This window comes from Dipodomys merriami, unplaced genomic scaffold (genome assembly GCF_024711535.1).
Source record: "Dipodomys merriami isolate MVZ:Mamm:240054 unplaced genomic scaffold, mDipMer1.0.p SCAF_35, whole genome shotgun sequence".
Taxonomy (NCBI): Eukaryota; Metazoa; Chordata; class Mammalia; order Rodentia; family Heteromyidae; genus Dipodomys; species Dipodomys merriami.
In genome coordinates this window covers 12,196,504-12,218,749 of record NW_027205048.1, presented here as the reverse complement: position 1 = coordinate 12,218,749, position 22,246 = coordinate 12,196,504, and the positions used below count along the sequence as shown (strand labels likewise).

Genomic DNA, 22,246 nt, shown 5'->3' with positions numbered 1-22,246 from the left:
GAGGCCGGAAGTGGTTGTGATGCCAAAAGTGTTGTATCACCACCCTCTAGGGTAAAAGAGTAAGGTGAGCTGGAGGCCCAGAGTTAAAGTACCCCTGCTGGGAAAATAGGGACTGTCAATTACGATTACAGTTTCACAATCAGAAAAGTGGCTTCCAGGGTAGGTTTAAACGGTAACAGGATGCAAATGACGTTACTGTACAGGGAGAGACCCTGGAGAAGCACCGTCAACTAGTGATTGGCCTAGAGTGACAGAAGTTTTCTTGTGACCCTAGTATCTATATGATTAATGTTGTATTAAAACATGTCTGAAATAGTTTAGTAGGGCCTGAGTTCTCATTCTCTCTCCCTTTTCCTTTTTCCTGCCAGTCTTGGGGCTTGAACTCAGGGCCTGGTCGCTGTCTCTGAGCTTTAGTTGTCAAGGCCTGGGCTGTGTCACTTGAGCCATAGCTCCATCTCAGGCTTCTTGGGGGGTGAGGTGGGGTAGGTTTATTGGCAATAAGAGTTTCCTGCTTGGACTGGCTTTGAACCACTTTCATCTCAGCCTCCTGAGTAGCTAGGATTACATGTGTGAAGCAGTTATTATTTTTTCCAATAGTTTTAGTAAGAGAAAATTGGTTAACCTAAATGTCCTGTTTCAAGTTTTGAAGATACCTGCATTCAATCTTTTCATCTACAGAAAATATAAATTTCTGTCATTTCAATTTCAATTTTAATCTTTTATCATAGGGTGTCAATCTGTTGGGTAGGTGAGTATTCCTTTTCCCATCTTACAGAGAATGGAATGGGATTGAGGCTCATCGAATTACTTGTGGGTGTCAGTGTCTGCCTGCTGTGTACTGGGCATTTATTTCTGTCCCACAATAGGATTCGCAGTTACTTTCAGTGTTTTCACTTTGGAGTATTTCTATGTATTTGTATATTTGTCCTGTTCTAATGTTCAAGACTGCTGTGTATATAAGCATATAGAGTTTTGGAACAAATGTGCACTAAAAAAAAGTGGCTTTCTAATTTTGAAGAGACTAGTGTATTAACTCTTGGGGGATGTTATTAAAGTTGCACAGTATGACACAGTTTGATTCTAGGAAGGATCCAGATTTATGAAACCAGAAAGGCTATTGACTAATCCTTAATTGTAATCACTTTGGTGTACTTGGTTTTAAGATAAATCTTTTATTTATGTTGTATATTATGTCAAACTAACAAATATGAATATATACAAATTTTCATTTCTCCAATGTGAGTGCTGTAGAATTTTAGCCTATTTAAAATAACATTGTGAACTATAAAAAAGTAAGTGTTGTAATTAACATAGCATTTATTTATTTAGGCATGTGGGCACATTCTATGACAGTACGGGATTATCAAGATCTTATAGATCGAGGATGGAGAAGGTAAGGCTCTTCATAGCAAATATACTTTCTGCTATTCCTCAGGTTGTTCTTATCATTGAAAAGTAGGGTTTGCCTTTAAAATATTCTCATTAAAATTTGTTCTTTAACATTAACTCTTGTTTAAATAGTTACGCAAAGGGGTTTTATTTCAACATGTCAGTTTATGTGTACAGTTCATCATGATCATTGTCACCCTTTCCATCATTCTCTGTAAAATATTTTCTTGTGTTGGGAAGAAGTTAAGAAAATGCTCATTTTGGGCTGGAAAGGTGGCTCAGTGGTAGAGTGCTTGTCTTGCATGAATGAGGCCCTGTGTTCGATTCCTTGCACCACATACATAGAAAAAGCTGTAAGTGGCCACTGTGGCTCTAGTGGTAGAGCACTTGCTTTGAGCTGAAAAGCTGAGGGACAGCTCCCATGCCCAGAGTTCAAGCTCCACGACTGACAAAAAAGAAAGAAAATGCTCATTGTTTCCATGTGTTAGCATAATCCTGCAATCCTAACACTTGAGAGGATGAGTCAGGAGGATTGAAAGTTTGAGGCCAGCCTGGGCTATGTAGGTTTTTTTTTTTAAATCTCAAACCATTCGAAAGAGAAAAGAACAACCATAGAAAACAGTTAGAGAAAATATTTATTCTGTTGCATGATGATTTTGTTCTTGGGAAATTTTATCAGGAAAAATTTAAAACACACAGAAGGAGAGTACATTGTAAGTAACCTTGTGTTCTATCATTAATCTTCCAGTATCTAAAATTCTGCCAGTCTTACTTCATTTAGTCTCTGTACATTCCCTCATTCCCAGAGTACTTTACAGAAAATTTTATATGTATTTGATTTTCATCTTTTTTGACTAATCTGTATTTCCTTATTATTTCAGATAGCTATTGATAAACCTGTAATAAGTCTGTATCTCTTAGAGAGAAATCAATCTATTTTTGCTTTTTTGTTATTTTTGTTTCATTGTGGTGTTGGCAGTGGAGCCTAGATGTCTTTTCATAGCTGACTCTAACTCTAACTAGCATGTTTATGAAGTAGTCAAGTGCTCAACATGTATAGCTTTAGACATGTCCGCAGTACCTTGTTATATCTTACAATATTAATAAACTTCTTCAATGTTACCTGTTTACTACATTTTTATTCGGTTTTCTTTGTTTCAAATTTTAATAGTTTGTTGATTTTATGTGGAGGACTTTTTGCCTTATGTAAATACTAGCAACATAAAATACTCAGAGCCAATATTCCCTAAAATACATGGGATTGTAGCTAGCAATTAAAATGTTATAGTGTTCTTTAAACTTAATAGTGAGACTCAAAAGGTAAATAGATGTAAGTCAGATATGGAAGTGCTTTGTATTCAGGGATTTTGTATCCCCCTTTTTTTTTTTTTTTTTAAACCACTTGAGCCACAGCGCCACTTCCGGCTTTTTTTTCTTTTTGCTTATGTAGTGCTGAGGAATCGAACCCAGGGCCTCATGCATGTAAGGCAAGCGTTCTATCACTGAGCCACTTTCCCAGCCCCTGTATCCCTTTTCTTAAAATTAAGGAGCAGCTACTGAAGGATTTTATAAAAGTGAGAAGCATGGAAAAGGATATTTTTAGATGACAGACTGGCTGGTGACCATGGAGGCATATCAGGACATGAAAGGCTGGGGAGTACTGGCTTAGTGGCAGTAATTAAAGATGCAGTTCACATATAGAAATCCCATGAGAGGAAATAGAGGGTAATCGGAGGAAATAGTCTAAAATAACTGTCAGGTTTCTGGCCTGAAAACTGAATGTATACCATTAGCCGGGATCTGGAGTACCTAGAAAGAATCATGCTAGTTTTTTTAAATTTAATATTTTTATTGTCAAGGTGAGGAGAAAGGGGGGTTACAGTCAGGTAATGAGTACAGTTTTTTTCAGTCCTGGGGCTTGAACTCTGGGCCTAGGTGCTGTCCTTTAGCTCTTCAGCTCAAGGTCAGTGCTCTACCACTTGAGCCACAGCGCTCCTTACAGTTTTCTGGTGGTTAATTGGAAATAGGAATCTCACAGACTTTCCTGCCCAGGCTGGCTTTGACTGGTGATCCTCAGATCTCAGCTTCCTGACTAGTAGCTAGGATTATATGTGTGAGCCACCAGCGACAGGCTTTTTTTTGGTGGGGGGGGGGGGGCTTGAACTCTGGGCCTGGACGCTGTCCCTGAGCTCTTCAGCTCAAGGCTACTGCTCTATCACTTGAGCCACGGCGCCACTCCCGATTTTCTGAGCAGTTTATTGGAGATAAGTGTGAGCCACTGGTGCCTGGCTTACATTTCTTTTTAAACATTGTTACCCTCTCCCTCATTTTCTCCTGTTTACTTGTAGCCTCCTACTCTCCTGCCCCTAAGTTGTTATAGTTCTTTTCCAACGTAGTCTAGTGGGTATCAACGGTTGCATTAGTTCATCCTTCGTCTTGCTGTTTCTGTGATTCCCTTTCCTTTCATGGATCAGATAAACTTATATACAAGACAAAGGATACAGAAAACTAAAACAGAAAAAAAAACCAAACTGCAAATAGGGCATAATAAGAACCTCTTGTTTCCAATTCCTGGAGTTCATGTTGATACACTTTTATTATAGATGGTCCTATGCACTTAGCTATTGTTCCCCATTAAGAATATCATAGACGTATTCTAGTTATTACAAATGGGGGGAACAATGCAAAAATGATGGTTAGAAGCCAGGAAGTGGGTGACAGTCCCTTAACCGTATGCATGTTATCAGGCCCAAGGGCCGCTTCCATCCTTGTCAAGGGGAGTACTAACCTCTCCTTTCATACAACACTCATGGTACTTTTGTGGTACTTTGTACTGGCACACGTGAGCTTCCAGTGTGGCTGTCACTCCAGCAGCATTCATCAGTCTTCCAGTGGCATGGGCAGTTTTCTACTGTTTGGTGTGTTGTTGGCAGGTGAGATGTTAACAGAGCTCTGACTTAGCCTACCTTTCTCAAGGTTTCAGGAAGAAAAGGCTTTGTCTGGTCTTTGGTATACTTGTTTGCAAGGTTATTTAGGTTATAAGGAGCATTTAAATCTAAATATGTATTATACTGTTGGTTCGATTTTTGCCCTTAATTTAGTGCTTCTCTATGAGAATCTGTTTAGGTACAGATAGAGTATGTAAAATATTAACAAGTTATTTTTGTAATTTTAGAAGTGGGAAGTATGTGTATAAACCTGTCATGAATCAAACATGCTGTCCTCAGTACACAATAAGGTAAGGTTCCTAATTAATACAAAGGAAATCTGTACTGTGAAGATGTTGTATGATTTTAAGATGAAAATTCTGCTTTGAAAATGTTGTTAGTAGCTCCTAATAATTTTCAATTGGTCTTGATACAAATATGATATGAAAAGTACCTTTTTGTTCTATTTGGCTGTCTAGTCAGTGAATGCTGGGAAATGCTTATAGTACTTAGCAAAGGACCTTTCCACATTTTAATGTATTGCTTGTAGTGCTTATAATCTACAACAGGATCCTATAGTGGTGGGAGTTTTTAAACCTAATCTGTCACATATTCGGTTGTGGGGCTTGAACTCTGGGCTTGGGTACTGTCCCTGCAATCTTCAGCTCAAGGCAAGTGCTCTACCGCTTGAGCCACAGCGCCACTTCCTGTTTTCTAGTGGTTTATTGGAGATAAGAGTCTCATGGACTTTCCTGCTGGGCTTTGAACCGATCCTCAGATCTCAGCCTCCTGAGTAGCTAGGATTACAGGCGTGAGCCACTGGCGCCCAGCTATTAATGTAAGACTTAAGTTAAAACAGTCTATTTGTTTGACTTGGATAATCTTGGGGGTTGTCTTTGTATTCATTCATTCCACCTTAAAAGAGAAGAATTTTCTCTCCCTCCATTTAAGGTTCTCCCTCCCTGGAGCAAATGTGAAAAATAAAGCTGGGCGCTAGTGGCTCATGCCTGTAATCCTAGCTACTCTGGAGACTGAGATCTGAGGATTGCTGTCCAAAGCCAGCCTGGGCAGAAAAGTCTGTGTGAGATTCCTTATCTCCAATTAACCACTCAAAAACTGGGAGTGGTGCTATGGCTCAAGTGGTAGAATGCTTTATTTTAGCCTTGAGCACAAAGAAGCTCAGGTATAGCACTCAGGCCCTGAATTCAAGCCCTACAACCAACAAAAAAAAAAGAAAAGAAAAATAAACAACATTTTGAGTGTATTCATTTTCATTTTCAGTGTATATAAACTAGATAAATCAGTTGCCTTAAAAAATGTTACTATTGGGTGGGGGGTTGGGGGAGAGGATGGGAAGGGGAAACAAAGGAGGAGGCTACAATGCTTGATAAAAAATGTATTCATTATCTTGCCCATGTAACCCCTCTGTACAGTATTTTTACAATAAAAAAATGTTACTATTAAAGTGTTGTACAGAGGGTTACCATTTCATAAGTCAGGTAATGAGTACATTTCTTTTTATGGACAATATCATCCCTTCTTTAGCTTTCCTCCAGTTTCCTCCTTCCATCCATGGCCATAAGTTACATAGATCATTTTTCACATAGTGTATACTGAATAGCATGACTGCATTTGTTTACCTTCTCCCTCCCTTTCTATACACTTTCACTATTCCCCTAAAAAAGTCCCCCCTCCCCCACCCCCCACCCCCACAAAAAAAAAACCCAAAGCAAAAACATCACCACCACCACTATAATCACCTATAACAAAAAAACTCACTTCCATTTTCTAGAACACATTTTGATAGTTTTTTCTTTTTCTTTTTTCTTTCTTTTTTCCCTCTTTTTTCTTTTTCTTTCTTTTTTTTTTTTTTTTTTTTTTTTTTGCCAATTCTAGAGCTTGAACTCAGGGCCTAGGTGCTGTCCCTGAGCTTTTGCTTAAGGCTAGCATTCTACCACTTAAGCCACAGCACCACTTCTATCTTTTTCTGAGTAGTTTATTGGAGATGAGTCTTAGGGACTTTTCTGCTCATGATAGCTTTGACCTGTGATCCTCAGATCTCAGTCTCCTGAGTAGCTAGGATTACAGGTGTGAGCTACCAGCACCAGTCTGATACATATTATTTTAAATGTTCATTTTAACATTTCATAGTTAGACCTTTAGGTTCTTCCCCTAAGAGTATCCTTCTTTAGTCTGGTATGGTATCACATTCAGTTATATTTTAGATCTAGCCTCCACATATGCAGTTAGCTTACTTAACATGACTAGTCCATCTTATTTTCTTGAAAATGACATTATTATTCTTTCTCATGGATGAATAAAATTCCATTGTTTATATGTATCATATATTTTGACCCTCTCACTTATTGAAGGGCATCTGGGCTGTTTCCATAACTTGGCTATCATAGAATAGTGTAGCAGTGAATATGGATGTACAAATATCCCTCGTGTGTGTGTGCGTGTGTGTGTGCGTGCGTGCGTGTGTGCGTGCGTGCCTGTGTCTTTTGCTTTCTCCCTCAACTGTAGGCTTATTGAGAGTTTGAGTCAGAGTAGAGACTACATTAAAAATCCCAAGTATGAGATTGCCTCCATGTGCTAGATTCTACCCAGAACTGATCTTTTTCAAAGCTTTAATTCACTTAAAAAATTATTGTTATGCTTTTCTAGGTGCCATCCTTTGAAGTTCCAGCCATCAAAATCTCACAAGAAAGTTTTGAAAAAAATGTTGAAGTTTCTGGTGAAAGGGGAGGTTTCCAAAGGAAATTGTGAGGGTAAGATGAGACCACTTCTAAAATCTGTTTACTTTAACTTCTCTTTCCAAGGGTATCACTTTTATACCACTTAACGTAGACAAAGGGGTTACCGCCATCCTGTACTTGGTGCTGCGGTACTACTAGCACTGCCATTGCTTTCTCCAGGCACCCAAGTTGGGTACAGAGAATACCTGCCAAGACATTCTGTGTGCCTTGGATGGTATTTGGGGTTTCTTGCATGGTGTTGAAATTTTTGTTTTCCAAATAGCTTAATAACTCATCTCACTTGCTTCTAGCTATGTCCCCATGAGCTAAATAGAAAGTCCTCTCATCTCTGGAGAAAGCAATGCTTAGGTGCAAGGTCTACAGGATTGAACAAGCCCCATGAATGCTATCGGTATTAGGGTTTCTGTGTATGCATGTGCATTATTTCAGTACATTATATTGTCTGAACCTGTGTTTCTCAGTTACCTGATAAACTTGAATTATGAATTATAGTAGCATTTAATTAACTTTTGTTTCTAGATATTTTGCTTTTCCAGATTAGTATTTGTGTTTTTTTTTTTTTAAAGTTTTTCTATAACTAGTACCTTAAATATGAGTGTAAGAATTGGGAGTGCTAGTCATAGGAAACACCTGACATTGGGGACCTCCTGCCCTAGCCTTTGCTCATTGACTCATCTCACAAGTAATGTTTGAATATATTCCGTGTCCCAATCACTGCTTTATGTACTTAGAGGTAGGTATCGTGCCTTGCAAGGCAGGTAAATTCTTCACCTTAATGTATAGTGCATGGAAGCCCTTAATGGACTAGGATTCAGGACAACTTGGAAAACACTTGGCCAAGCTGGAGGCAATGAAGAGGTCAAAATACGTAGCTTTAGAGGTTTATTTCCTGTTACAGAATTGGAAATCACAGAATTTTGGTGCAGTTTTGATTATTATATGTACATAGTTTTGTAGGTTTAGTTGATTTTGTTTGTTGTCAATATACAGTTTTTTGGTATCTAGCAATCATGTTGCAAAGTTGAAAATTAATGTGCAGATAACATTTTTATGTTTTTTTTGTAAAAATATGTACATAGGGGTTACAGTTATATGAGTAAGGTAATGAGTACATTTCCTATCCAGCATTGTTACATCCTCCTTTGTTTTTTCTCCTAGCATCCCTTCCCTCCCCACTTCCCCAACTCCTTCCCCACCCCCCACCCCGCCAAGTTGTAAAGTTTGTTTTCAACATAGTGTCTTGTATGTCTCATTGTTACAATGGGTCAACCTATATCCTTGTTAAAGCATTTTGTTATTTCCCTTCCCCTCCCCAAATTATAAAAATGTATATACAAGATACAGGGCACTGACATGAAATACAGTGAAAACGGGGGTTATTACTGTGGGGGAAGAACATACCAAAGAAACAAAAAATCACATAGTACATTATAAATATGTTAAAAACAATAGCAGGAAAGAAAAAACCACTTGTGTCCCTGTCTTGGGCTTCATTTCACTTAACATCATCTTACAGGGGCTGGGAAGGTGGCTCAGTGGTAGAGCGCTTGCCTTGCATGCCTGAGGCCCTGGGTTCGATTCCTCAGCACCACATAAGCGAAAAGATAAAAGCCGGAAGTGGCGCTGTGGCTCAAGTGGTAGAGCGCTAGCCTGGAGCTGAAGAGCTGAGGGACAGCGCCCAGGCCCAGAATTCAGGCCCCACGACTGGACCCAAAAAAAAAAAAAAAAAGAAAGAAACATCATCTTACATAGTCAAATGTACATAGTTTTTGACCTTTTCTGCTTGACCTAGACATATATAGTTTTTTTTGTTGTTGTTGTTGGTCGTAGGACTTGAACTCTGGGCTTGAGCACTATCCCTCAGTTTTTCAGCTCAAGGTGGGCGCTCTGCTGCTTGAGCTACAGTGCCACTTCTGGTTTTCTAGAGGTTTATTGGAGATAAGAGTCTCACGGACTTTCCTGCCCTGGCTGGCTTTGAACTGGGATTCTCAGATCTCAGCCTCCTGAGTAGCTAGGATTACAGGCGTGAGCCACCGGCGCCTGGCTATAATTATTGCAAATAAGGGAAACCATGGGACCTATGTTTTTTTGGGCCTGGCTTACTTTACTTAATATAATTTTTCCAAGTCTTTTCATTTCCTAACAAATGGGGAAATGTCTTTCTTTCTGTGGAGGCATAGAATTCCATTGTGTATATATACCACATTTTCTTGATCCAATCATCTACTGAGGGGCATCTGCATTGGTTCCATATCTTGGCTATGGTAAATAATGCTGTGATAAACATAGTTGTGCTGGTAGCTTTAGAATAGCCTTGTTTGTGATCATTCGGGTAAATGCCCAAAAGTAGTATTGCTGGGTATAGGGGAGCTCTATGTGGAGTCTTTTGAGGAACCTCTATACTGCTTTCCAAAGTGGTTGAACAAGTTTACATTCCCACCAACAATGCAGTAGTGGTCCCTTTTGGCCACATCCCCTCCAGCATCTGTTAAATAATTAGATATCTTGATTATAGCCATTCTAACTGCGGTGTGGTGGAATCTCAATGTTGTTTTGATTTGCATTTCTTTTATGGCTAGAGAAGTTGAGCATTTCTTCATGTGTTTATTGGCCATTCTTATTTCCTCTTCAGAGAAGACTGTCTCTCTTTTTTTTTTTTTTTTGTTGGTTGTGGGGCTTGAACTCTGGGCCCGGGCACTGTCCCTGTGCTCTTTAGCTCAAGGCAACTGCTCTACCTCTTGAGCCACAGCTCCACTTCGAGTTTTCTAGTGTGTTTTATTGGAGATCAGAGTCTCTCGGACTTTTCTGCCTGGGCTGGCTTTGAACCATGATCCTCAGATCTCAGCCTCCTGAGTAGCTAGGATTACAGGCGTGGCTCCCGGCAGAGAAGTTTCTCTTTAAGTCTTTAGCCCATTTATTTATCAGGCAGTTGTTTCTTTGAGGATTTGTTGTTGGGAGATTTAGTTTTTTGAGTTCTAATTAGCTATGAGACCCTTGTCCATTGTATGGCTAGTGAAGATCTTCTCCCAATCTGTGGGCTTTCTATTGATCTTGCTAGCTATATCGTTGGCCATGCAGAAGCTCTATACTTTCATGCAATCCCATTTGTCCAACCTTTCTTTGATTTGTTGTGTTTCAGGGTCTTTATTAAGAAAATTTCAGCTTGTGGGCTGGGAAGGTGGCTCAGTGGTAGAGCACTTGCCTTGCATGCTCAAGGCCCTGGGTTCGATTCCTCAGCACCACATAAGCAAACAGAAAAAAGCCGGAAGTGGCGCTGTGGCTCAAGTGGTAGAGTGCTAGCCTTGAGCTGAAGAGCTGAGGGACAGCATCCAGGCCCAGAGTTCAGACCCCACGACCGGACCCAAAAAAAAAAAAAAAAAAGAAAATTTCAGCTTGTGCCAAGGAGCCCTAGAGTTTCTCCTATTCTGTCCTGTAATGTTTTCAGGGTGTGCAGATAACATTTGAGGATGCAGTTCATTTGTAAATTGATGGTTGACTGTTTTAACTTAGATTTTACATTTGGATCATTTTTGACTTGTGGGCTTCTGAGTTCTTTGGATCTGAAGCTTAATTCACTGGACTGATGTTTTAACATCCTAAATAGATAAGAGGAAAACATGGAAATCTAGTGACTGATCAGTGATAGTGGTGTATTCCTTCCTTGCATAACAGTCTTGTATGGGTCCCGAGTTGCCCTACTGTGCTCAAAAGCCATTCTGGGACTCCCTCAATTTTGATGTGTAAAGATGGCTTTGGTTTTTCATATTCTAGACAGTGGGGAGGGGAAAGGGTGAAATCCTAGGTTTGAATTTTTCCTTAAAACAAGTGAAAAACTAGTAGACATGTTACGTATTTTTTTTGGGGGGGGGTCTGGTCGTGGGGCCTGAACTCTGGGCCTGGGCACTGTCCCTCAGCTCTTCAGCTCAAGGCTAGCACTCTACCACTTAAGTCACAGCACCACTTCCAGCTTTTTTCTTTTTGCTTATGTGGTGCTGAGGAATTGAACACAGGGCCTCAGGCATGCAAGGCAAGCGCTCTACCACTGAGCCACCTTCCCAGCCCACATGTTACGTATGTTATCTTCCAATGTGGGGAGCTTCTTCCCAACATGCATAGGGACTGATAACCTATTCTCTTGCCAGGGTGCCATAGCTCTTCTGTAGCTTTGTGCTTTGGAAGCAAGAGAGTGGGTTTGGTGGACACCCAGCTGTCCCTGCCACCATGGACAATAGGGGTACTCTGCTTCTCTGGACTGGGTCAAATGACCTGGCTGATGGGCTTTTTTGATTCTGGTTTGTAGATGAGCCCATGGATTCTGCAATGGAGGATGCTGTTACAGGTGACTTTGCATTAATAAATAAATTGGATATAAAGTGTGATCTTAAAACACTTGGTGATGATCTAAAAGAAAGCCTAGAGAGTGAAGTGAAGAAGAAAGAAAAAACTTCAAAGAAAGAAGACTCTAAGGAATTAATTAATTCACAAGCTATAGAAGAGAAGTTGGGCTCTGGTGAGCCGTCACATTCGATTAAAGTTCATGTAGTTCCTAAGCCAGGTAAGAAACATTTGTTATTAATGTTACATTAGTGTCTGTTCTTTTAGTGTGACTCATTATAATTCCTGGGCTCTGCTGTCTGCTTGAAGATAGACCTGTCTATGAAATCTGTAGCACTGATTTTGGCCTTATATAACTTACTATTAGGAATTTAGATAGTCTTATTATGTATTCCAGGATGACTTCGAACTCACAATCGTCCTATCTAAGCTTCCTGAGTGCTGGGAGTGTAGGCATGTACACCAGACCTGTCTTTGATTATGTCTTTTTGTTGGTCCCAGGGCTTGAACTCTGGGCCTGGGCGTTGTCTCTGAGCTCTTCAGCTCAAGGTGAACGCTCTACCACTTGAGCCACAGTGCCACTTCCAGTTTTCTGGTAGTTTATTGCAGATAAGAGTCTAAAGGACTTTCCTGCTTGGGCTGGCTTTGAACCTCGATCCTTAGATCTCAGCTTCCTGAATAGCTAGGATTTACCGGTATGAGCCGTCAGGAAAGTCCATGAGACTCTTATCTCCAATTAACCACCAGAAAACTGGAAGTGGCACTGTGGCTCAAGTGGTAGAGCGTTCGCCTTAGGCTGAAGAGCTCAGGGACAGCGCCAGGCCCAGAGTTCAAACCCTATGACCAATAACAACAAAAAAACTACTGTGCAAAGCTAAGCACTGATGGATTATGCCTACAGCCTTATCTACTTAGGGTGCTTAGATTTGAGTAGTGAGGTTCAAAGCCAGCTAAGGTAGGAAAATCTGTGAGACTTGTTAACCATCCAAAAGCTGGAACTAAAGTTGTGGCTCAAGTGGTAGAGTGCTAGCCTTGATTGGAAAAAGCTAAGGGACAGTACACAGTCCCTGAGTTTAAGCACCAGTACAGGCACATGTACACACACGCACGCACGCACGCACGCACGCACGCACGCACGCACGCACGCACGCACGCATCTACTACTTATAAAACACTTGGAATATTAGTCTTACTTTCCCAAAATACAAATATTGTAAGAGTTTCATTTTACTACCTTATAGACTTATAGGTTTGAGAATTTAATCTTGTTATTGAAAAGGTATGATAAGCATTATTATATGGTAGTGTGAGAGTATTAATAATAATTGATATTTTGTCCAAAATATAGACATTGTGAAACTCTTAATTTTTCATTAACTTTTAAGTGTAATTATAATAATTTTTAGTTTAATGTTCTGAGAATTTAATGCTTAATTTCATCTTTAATAAAGTAAAATTTTTTCCTATACTCTTAGTTACCAAAGACTTAGGTGTAAAAATATTCAACATTAAATGGGACACACATACACACACACCCCTTATGATTATGACTTTTTCAAAATATTTTTTTGTAAACTGAGGTTTTGATAATTTTTGAATTATTTGTCATCTGTTAAGAAAATGATCCAAGGAGAGATTATTAGTAACTACAGCCTATAATCTTAGTATTCTAGAGGCTGAGACAAGAGGATGGCAAGTTCTAAAACAGTCTGATCTATATAGACACTATCACAGAAGACAAAAACAAAGGAAAACACAACTTTTTGCAGTTTGTTTCCCTAAGGATATCTCTCATTAGTACTTGGAGACTGTCTTAAACTGTAGGAATCTTGGAGACTTTTCCTTCCTCCCCTCCCTCCCTCCCTTCCCTCCCCTCCCTCCCCTCCCTCCCTTCCCTCCCTCCCCTCCCTTCCCTCCTTCCCCTCCCTCCCTCCCTCTCTCCTTTCCTTCCTTCCTTCCTTCCTTCCTTCCTTCCTTCCTTCCTTCCTTCCTTCCTTCCTTCCTTCCTTCCTTCCTTCCTTCCTTTTCTTCCCTCCCTTCCTTCCCCTCCCTGCCCTTCCCTCCCTTCCCTTACTTCTTTTTTTATTTTCCATTTGTTTTGTCAGATAAGAGTCACATGGACTTTCCTGCCCAGATTGGCCTTTAACAGCAAACCTCTTAGATTGAGTTGGACCTTGCTATATGTCCTTTACTCTATAGCTCTTTGACTAACCATCCTCCTACTTCGGCCTCTTGAATGTTGGGATTACAGTCCTGTGCCACCACATCTGACTAGTGTACTAGAACTGTACTCATAAATAGTAGAAGATTCTCAACAGTAAGAACTGCCTTAAAAGTTTCTGTGACTATTTGCTTTCTTCAGCAATTCCTCTCTAAGGTAGAATTTTAAGATTAATAGAGCTTTATACCAGAACATTGTGAAACATCTCTACCAGAGTTAAGTGAACTGTTAGAATTCTGTGGATTTATTCTGTAGTCTCTATGAGATGCTTGGAAAAGCAGTTCTGGAGCCAAATGTCACTGACTATTTTGCAATTCTTCATAGGCAAAGGGGCTGATTTGAGCAAGCCTCCATGTCGAAAAGCAAAGGAAATCCGGAAAGAAAGGAAAAGGTTAAAACTCATGCAACAAAACCCAGATGGAGCATTTGAGAGTTTCCAAGCTCAGGGTCAGACACCATCTTTGTTCCCATCAAAGACTAAATCCAACCAGCCCAAATCACTTGAAGATTTAATTTTTGAATCTTTACCAGAGAATGCATCACACAAATTAGAGGTACTGGTGGAGGTTTTGGATTGTTCTAGTTTTCATTTTTTGTTAGTACCTTGTTTATTTTCTTTGAATTTATGTTTGTCATTTGATATTTTCTTAAAGAGAATTGTGATGTTTTAACTAAAAGGAATTGGGACAGAATAGCATTTGTATTTACTAAGGTAACTGTTATTTGAGACTTTTTTTTTCTGTTTTTGGTTGTGGGTCTTGAACTCTGGGCCTGGAACTCTTCAGGTCAAGGCAAGTGCTCTACCCTGGAGCCACAGTGCCACTTCCGGTTTTCTGGTAGTTAATTGGAGATTAGAGTCTCAAGGACGTTCCTGCCCCGGATGGCTTTGAACCTTGATCCTCAGATCTCAGCCTCCTCAGTAGCTAGGATTACATGCTGTGAGCCACCAGCACCCAGCTTGAGACATTTTTAAAAAGAGATTTTTGCAAATATACTAGGAAACTGGCTACTATAATCTGTCATTAGCAACATTAGCAACAAAGGATACTTTGTATCCGTTGGTTAGAAATAAGTTAAAAATACTCTCTAATATTTTATTTAAGAAATTTAGATAGTAAAAGATAAGTTTCTGTAGGACAGGACTAGATGACACTAGGCAAATCAGTTTTATCTGTTACATATTCTGTTCTTGAACCTCTGTGGCTTGTGCAAGGTGCCACATCAGAATTAGCTAATGATTATAGGTTACACTATTGAAATCATCTGCATTAAGTATTTTTAATCAATTAGGTATATAATGTATTTGTTATAGCTAAATCTCTGCTTTTCTAATTGGTTTAAATTTCTAGATCAAATTGTATTTCTTAGTATTAATTTCAAATGCATAACTTTTCCTAAAATAGTAACCATAGTGGTTTACAAATGTTCTCATCTGATCTGTAATTTGTATGCTTTTGAATTGATAACTTAGTATTTTTTAAGAATGTTACTTAATGTAAATCTTGATACTAAAAATTAATGTTGATGCATTCTAAGCCTAAGGACTGTAAACATATTATCAGATACAAATTTTATTTTAACAACTTGCTACTCTGATTTTGGTATTGACTCTACTAGAATTGTAAAGAGACTTGAACAAACTACTTGTAATATTTTATGACTAGGCTTTTATCTTTTGATCATAAACAGTAACTTATTCAAAAAAATCAATCATGCTTCATAGTGACTTTCCTCTTTTTCAATTCAGTGATATCCAGGATGTTGTCATGTTCCTTGTGGCACACATGACCTGTCTAGCTATATATTTATTGTATTGCACTTAATTTTGATTTACTCTACTGTTTTGCTAATACATTTTAACTGGCTAGTAATTAATATATTGTTAAAATAGGTGTTAGCCAATACTGTGTACAAATATACATTTAAACTTCTCATTTTACATACCAGAAAAGTAAGGCACAAAGAAGTTAATTTACTTGATCAAGGTAATGACATCATAAGATCTGAGCAAAGGAAATCCAACTCTAGAGTCTTCACTTTTAACTATGTTGCAAAGTAGGGACACTTTGTAAGGGATTTAAAATTTTTTTGTACATTTTTTATTGTAAAAATACTGTACAGAGGGGTTACAGTTACATGAGCAAGGTAATGAGTGCATTTCCTATCAAGCATTGTTGCCTCCTCCTCGTTTTCTCCCTACCATTGCTTCCTTCCCACGTCCACAACTACTTCCCCCTCCTTAAAAATTTTTTTTGAAAAATTCTTACACAGTTGTATGTTTAGTAATAATGAATAATAGTGTCCTAAAAATACAGTCACAAAGGCTGGGCACTGGTAGTTCACCCAGCCTCTCAAGAGGTTGAGATCTGAGGATTGCAATTCAAAGCCAGCCTTGGCAAGAAAGTTCATGAGACTATTATCTCCAGTTAACTACTAGAGAAAGACCAGAAGTTGTGCTATAGCTCAAAGTGGTAGAATGCTAGCCTTGTGCAAAAGGAGCTTAGGGACAGTGCCCATTTCCTGAGTTCAATTCCCTCAACTGGGGAAATGGGGGTGGGGAATGCAACATATACATATATATATGTATATGTATATGTATATATACATATGTGTATATATATATGTCTATGTTTATGTATATATGTTTTTAAGTCTTATTTTTATATGTTATACTATATTATATTTTTATATTTAATTTTTATTTTTAATTCTCCCTACTGATTCACTAGTGGTGAGTTTACGAATTGTATATATCCATATTTAAAGAGTAAAAATGCGTATGTTTTACCTGATCAGGGAGGATCTTGCCAGTTTTAAAAAGTTTACATAATTTAGTCATCAGAAGAGACTTCAGAGTTTGGAAGAAGTCTCCTTTGTCTTTTTAAGAAGTCTATAGCGTGCAAAAATAGCTTTTTTTTAAAATTTACTAACTAGATGATCTTTTTATGTTAAAATAATTTTTATGTGTTCATGGTTTATTGCAATTAGTTTGTCTTGAATGAGAGTAAGTGCTAATGCCTGTTGTACAGAATGAATGAATGAGTGAATTAATGAGCCTTGTTTTTAACTCCTTCTGAAGGTGAGGGTGGTGAGATCATCTCCACCAAGTCCTCAATTCAAAGCCACATTTCAGGAGTCTTACCAAGTTTATAAACGTTACCAGATGGTTATTCACAAGGACCCACCTGATAAACCAACTGTGAGCCAGGTCAGCAGGCCAGTTGTCCTTTTTCTGTGCAAGCAGAACCTTCCCTGTGCTTCATTGTGTATGATCTTGGTCTATTTGTGCTACACTTTATGTTCAGTTTACAGCTTGTCTGGACTGAGAGCTCTGTGAGTTCACGGACATTCTGAAAGTGCAAATTTTACTTGTTATCATGTCAAGTGCCAGTCATAAATAATCTCAAAATGGAGAACAACATGTAAAATGATCTCTATTTGAAATTTTTGGACTTACTTATTTGCATGGTACTGATAGAGCTCCAAGTTAAACACTTGTTAGAAAAAATGTATATTTTTCTGGTAAGCATGCTTTGCCCATGCTTTAAAAATCATGTTGGGAAAGAGTTTGTAACATCTAAATTATTCTTTGTTAATGTGCTACTCACGCATAACTGAATGAGATTAGAAAAGTAAGACAATGCAGCATTTTAATAGATACATGCTTATAATTTTATAAATCAAACCCAAGAAACATCTAGAAGGGGAAAAAAACAACCCTTAAAACACTTAATATATATTAAGTAGAGGTAGCAAAAGTAGTAGCCATGATCATAGCAACAGAACCTACAGCAGATGGATAGAGAAAACGAGAAAAAAAGAAAACAGGCTGTCTAGACCCTTCTGAGTTTAAGGCCTTCCTACAAATTGGTGCAAAGTTAGCTCTCAGGCTCTGTGCCAGGCAGCCATTCCGGAGTTTCATTTTGGATTCCACCACTTAGCTTTGGAAGGGGATTTGTGGAGATCATACGCTAGCCTCACCTTCAGAAGCATATCCTGAGATAATAAGAGTTGTTGGTTCAATAGCATTTGCTTGTTATTTTCCTTGCTCTGAAGGTGAGGTTAGTACCTGTCTCCTTTGAGGACCCAGAGTTCAAGTCGTCCTTCAACCAATCCTTTTCTTTATATGTCAAGTATCAAATGACCATACACCAGGATCTGCCTGATGAATGTGGGAAGACTGAGGTACTGTTTGTTAAACATTTTTCTTTTGATGACCAGATTGGGAAGGAGCACAGTATATAACCTTATGCCATTTGCTAATCTGTTATGTACAGTTGATGACACTTTCTATGTGAACATTATAATCATTTGGAAAAAAAAGGGTTGTAAATTCAACATGTGTTCTTACCAGTTCAGGGCCTCATACTTGCTGGGTGGGCATTCTACCACTTGAACTTTTTCACAGCCCTCTTTGGTTAGGTACTTTTCAGTAGAGTACCATGTTTTTGCCTGGGCCAGCCTGGTACACCATCTTTGTTTTTATATCTCCTACATAATTGAAGTGACAGGCAAGAGTCCACATACAGCTTTATTGATTGAGATGAGATTTTACAAACTTTTTATCCAGGATGCCCTTGAACTACAATCCTTCTGATCTTTGCCTCATAAGTAGCTGGGATTATAGGTATTGAGCCACCAGGCCTGGCTTCCCTCTTCTTATATTGAGATAATCTATCAGATACACTGTTTATACTTACTGTATATATAAGTAACCTATGAGGCACATCTCATACTTTCCAGTGTGTGGAAGATATAAATAGAAGGAAGGTTCTGACCATGAAGAAATAACAATGCAGTGATATCTCAGAATATTGTTTATTAATTAATATTCCATTTACTGCCTGTGGCATGAGGAATGAGTTTAATCGACATGTAGTTAAGCTCAAGTTCTCTCCCCTAACATGTGCTTTTATAGATTCAAATTAGCCCAGGGCAAACTTAAGGGGGTTACAGAGAAATAGACAAAAGGGCACATTCCAAGAGGTTGATGACAAAAGTCAGGAAGCACGTAAGCAGTTTCAGTAAGGGATCCAGGAATTTCCTCACTCAGGTAAGTACATATAGGGACTTGTATCTTTTGACAGGAATTAATTCGAAAGGTCAGACACTCATAAACTTGTGTCTTTCAGCCAGTTTTTCACCAGTATCATTCATACTTCAAATACAACATCACATGTGCAGCCAGTTATAATTTGCTCTGGGCCTTGGGTTCCCACCGAATTTACTGTATATCCTAGTATAATTTTTCAGATAAGACTTTATTGATGGTCATTTGGCTTTTTCTAGTCTTTTGGTATTTGTCAGTGTTGTAGTAAGTGTTCTTGTTATGTAGTTTTTGCATTTTCTATGTGTGATCCAGATTTCTAGTCAAAATCCTTTACGTAGGTGCTGTTCCATTTTGCCTTACAGTCTTTGAGAATGCTTTCTCCTTTATGGCCTGGGTGAGAGCATTTCATAAAAGTTTGGGATTTTTGCCATATAAATGGGAATTAAATTTCTGTGTAGCTTTTAATGTTCATTTTTTCTGTTATAAGTGAAGTTAAACTTTTTTTTGTAGATTTAGAGACTGTTTGCTTTTTTCTTCTATAAACTTAGCATATATATATATATATATATACACACACACACACACATTTATATGTATATAATTTTTTTTTCTTCTCAAAAATGTTGTGGGGTTTCCCCCTAAGAAATTCTTTTTTTTTTCTTTTTAACCCTCTATACTGGTTATCAGAGCCTTATGTTCCAGTTAGCTTTTTTGCAGAAGGCTGGCACTCTACCACTTGAGCCATGGTTCTGTTTTGTTTTGTTTTTTTGCTTTTTGCTGGTTAATTGGACATAAAGTCTCTTAGATTTGTCTGCCTGGGCTGGCTTCACACTGGGATTCTCAGATGTCAGCCTCCTGTATAGCTAGGATTATACACATAACCCACTAGGACTTGGCAGGAATTCTTCATGTATTACAGATACAGCCTTTTGTGATCAAAGTTGTGACTTTTTGATCTTTTATCTTTTTGTTTTGCTTTTATCTTTTTGTTTTGCTTATGGATTTTCCATGCAGAAGTTGATCTTTATGCTATCAAATAATCTGTGGCACTGAGAGCTGGTGGGTAAAGGTGAATGCTATCACATTAGAACTAATTGTTCTCCTAGCAGTAACCCCAGCAATTTTAGCTAACTTTACTCTCCATTTATTCCCATTAGTTCCTGTGGTTTCAAGATACCTCTAGTATCATTTCCCCTGCTCTAGTATAGTTGCATTTTTCTCCACCTTCATTCTGATGCCATTGTCGAAGGCATTCATTTCCCTCATGTTATTGTTCCAGCAATACAAGTTTATACATGCTATTTTTACAGTTACTTCTTAAATCAGCAAAGAGAGGAAAGTATAACATACATTTATGCTGGAGAAGTGCCCTTCCACTAAGCTAAATCCCCAACCCCAGTTAAGCTTTTTTTGAAACAAAAGTTCACATATTATGTTGCATTTAAATTCCTAGGGCTAATAAGACAAATTAAATTATATATTTTACTTTAAAAACTTCGACTGAAAGTCTGAAGCCTTCACAGGTTGGGTTAATAGTATAGCAAACTGTAGCATGGCTAACACTCTGCTTCATCACTCCCATGCTTGGTCAGTCAGTCGTCCTTGTCATCATGTGTTTATGGTAGTCAGGTCCCCAATGTCATGACCCTTTACCTGTAAACACATTCTTGTTGCTGATTTGTAATGTGAATTTAAAATGTGATTAGGGTTACTTCCTAGAAAGCACTATTTCTAAGATTAAACTTTTAGAACTTTCTATGATAGATTGAAATCTAGGAGACCTCTACTTTTAGAGATACTTCGGAATAAGTCATCCTTTTTTTTTTTTTTTTTTTCCAATGACCTGCAGGTCTTTATTCTAGAACACGAAGGGCCATGTTGTATACACCCACCCCCAAATTTTACCCTTTCATTAATGAAGTCCCTCCATAGTCTCTTTCATGACACGAGGCTTTTGAAATGGAATAAGTCATCTTATATTCAAGCATATGCAGTTCAGCAATTGATTTGGAAAAGAAAGAGGAAAGGTCCCATGCTGACTTGTGGAGACAACAAAGGAGCTGGTGGAATGCTGGGCTGTGTCTCACTCCGGCCACCAGGTGGTGGTCTAGGTTTGTGATTCTCTGTGTCGGTGACGTAGCTCCTGTGTTCACAGCCCAAGGAGTGGACAAATGCTTTTCATCATTTGTTAGAAGTAATTTGCATTGAAGCTTTAAATTGCTAATTAGAAGTAATTCTTTGCTTGTCAGTGATTTAAGTATTTTTTGGAACTTAAGCTAAAAAAGCTTTCAACTTCCCTTTTCTCCTAGTAGTTCTACTCTGTCTTTATATGAAGTAACAAAAATTTATATTTAGAATATTGTTCAATGTATCAAAGAACTGACATTCTCTTTCAATTATGCAAGTAGACCAATCACATTTGATATGTGCTATTTTACAGATAATTAACTCTGCTATATAGTTGAATTTGCATGATGGTAGGGTCTAAGAATTTTGAAATTGGGGCTGGGAAGGTAGCTCAGTGGTAGAGCACTTGCCTTGCATGCCAGAGGCCCTGGGTTCGATTCCTCAGCACCACATAAGCAAAAAGAAAAAAGCCGGAAGTGGCTCTGTGGCTCAAGTGGTAGAGCGCTAGCCTTGAGCTGAAGAGCTGAGGGACAGCGCCCAGGCCCAGAGTTCAGGCCCCACAACTGGACCCCCCCCCCAAAAAAAGGAAGAATTTTGAAATTAAAAAAAATTTTTGAGGGGATGTGTAGAGTTTAGTAGGGAGTGAACCTAAGGCCTCACACATGCTAGGCATTTACTCTACCACTAAACTACATGTGGCTAATAAAGTAGAGGGCTTAGGCAATTATCTATATAATTTAACCAAAGCCACTTTTTACGAGAAATACTCCTATGTTAGGACATAGTGGAATCTTTCTCATTGTCTGTGGTAAACATTTGTTGCTGATAGTGGATAAACTACAATATATATTTTGCATATATTAATTGGAGCAAATGGACTATGGAATTCCCAGCATACTGTTACTTTTTAGGCAGATTCAAAGGGTTGTAGTTAAATATAGGACTGGGAACATTTTTCTTAAAATTTTGGTTAATGATTTCCTAAATTTTTCTCAGGTCACAAAATCATCGTATCATACAACATTAGCTTAGTTAATTCCATAAATAAACTTCACTTGTTTGGAGAATTAAGAAGTTTGTCCTAAGGATTGTGATGGTTCATGACAGGACAATGTCTAGAAAATTCAGCTTTTTTACTTTTCACCATGAGTTGCCATGAGAAGTTGAGGTTGGTTTAAGTAGTTGATGTAGAATAACCTTCACCAGTAGATGGAGTGTTCAGCATAAGCAGGTTTGCAGATAGTGAAAACGTCTTTATTGCTAAGATGTTATATTTTGTAGTAATTGAGAGTGACAGTCTTCCCATGGTGTGTTGTGTTCCTCCAGGTCACACAGAATGCTAAACAGGACTTGCCTGTGGATAATGGTTCCTTGGTCCTTTCAGAAGTAATGTTCTGTGTTGGATACAGAATTTTGGGATACCCAGGGCCCTTAGCCT

General features: G+C 38.5%; 1 protein-coding gene and 1 non-coding gene across 9 annotated transcripts in view; one reads left to right on the top strand and one right to left on the bottom strand.

Moving 5' to 3' along the window:
• Ate1 (arginyltransferase 1) overlaps positions 1-22,246 on the top strand; it is a 106,319-nt gene that overhangs the window by 1,506 nt on the left and 82,567 nt on the right. For 4 of the 8 annotated variants that reach the window (XM_069988193.1, XM_069988191.1, XM_069988196.1 and 1 more), the window contains exons 2-7: positions 1,330-1,393; positions 4,565-4,627; positions 6,984-7,087; positions 11,376-11,630; positions 13,956-14,185; positions 16,711-16,839. In XM_069988193.1, coding sequence (XP_069844294.1) covers positions 1,330-1,393; positions 4,565-4,627; positions 6,984-7,087; positions 11,376-11,630; positions 13,956-14,185; positions 16,711-16,839 — 845 coding nt within the window. Of the gene's footprint in view, positions 1-1,329; positions 1,394-4,564; positions 4,628-6,983; positions 7,088-11,375; positions 11,631-13,955; positions 14,186-16,710; positions 16,840-17,687; positions 17,817-22,246 lie in introns of all 8 variants that reach the window. The other 4 variants (XM_069988199.1, XM_069988198.1, XM_069988195.1 and 1 more) reach the window with 2 other exon arrangements.
• LOC138804001 (U6atac minor spliceosomal RNA) lies at positions 4,074-4,196 on the bottom strand. The gene has a single exon (XR_011365122.1). It is a non-coding gene; the product is annotated as a U6atac minor spliceosomal RNA (small nuclear RNA).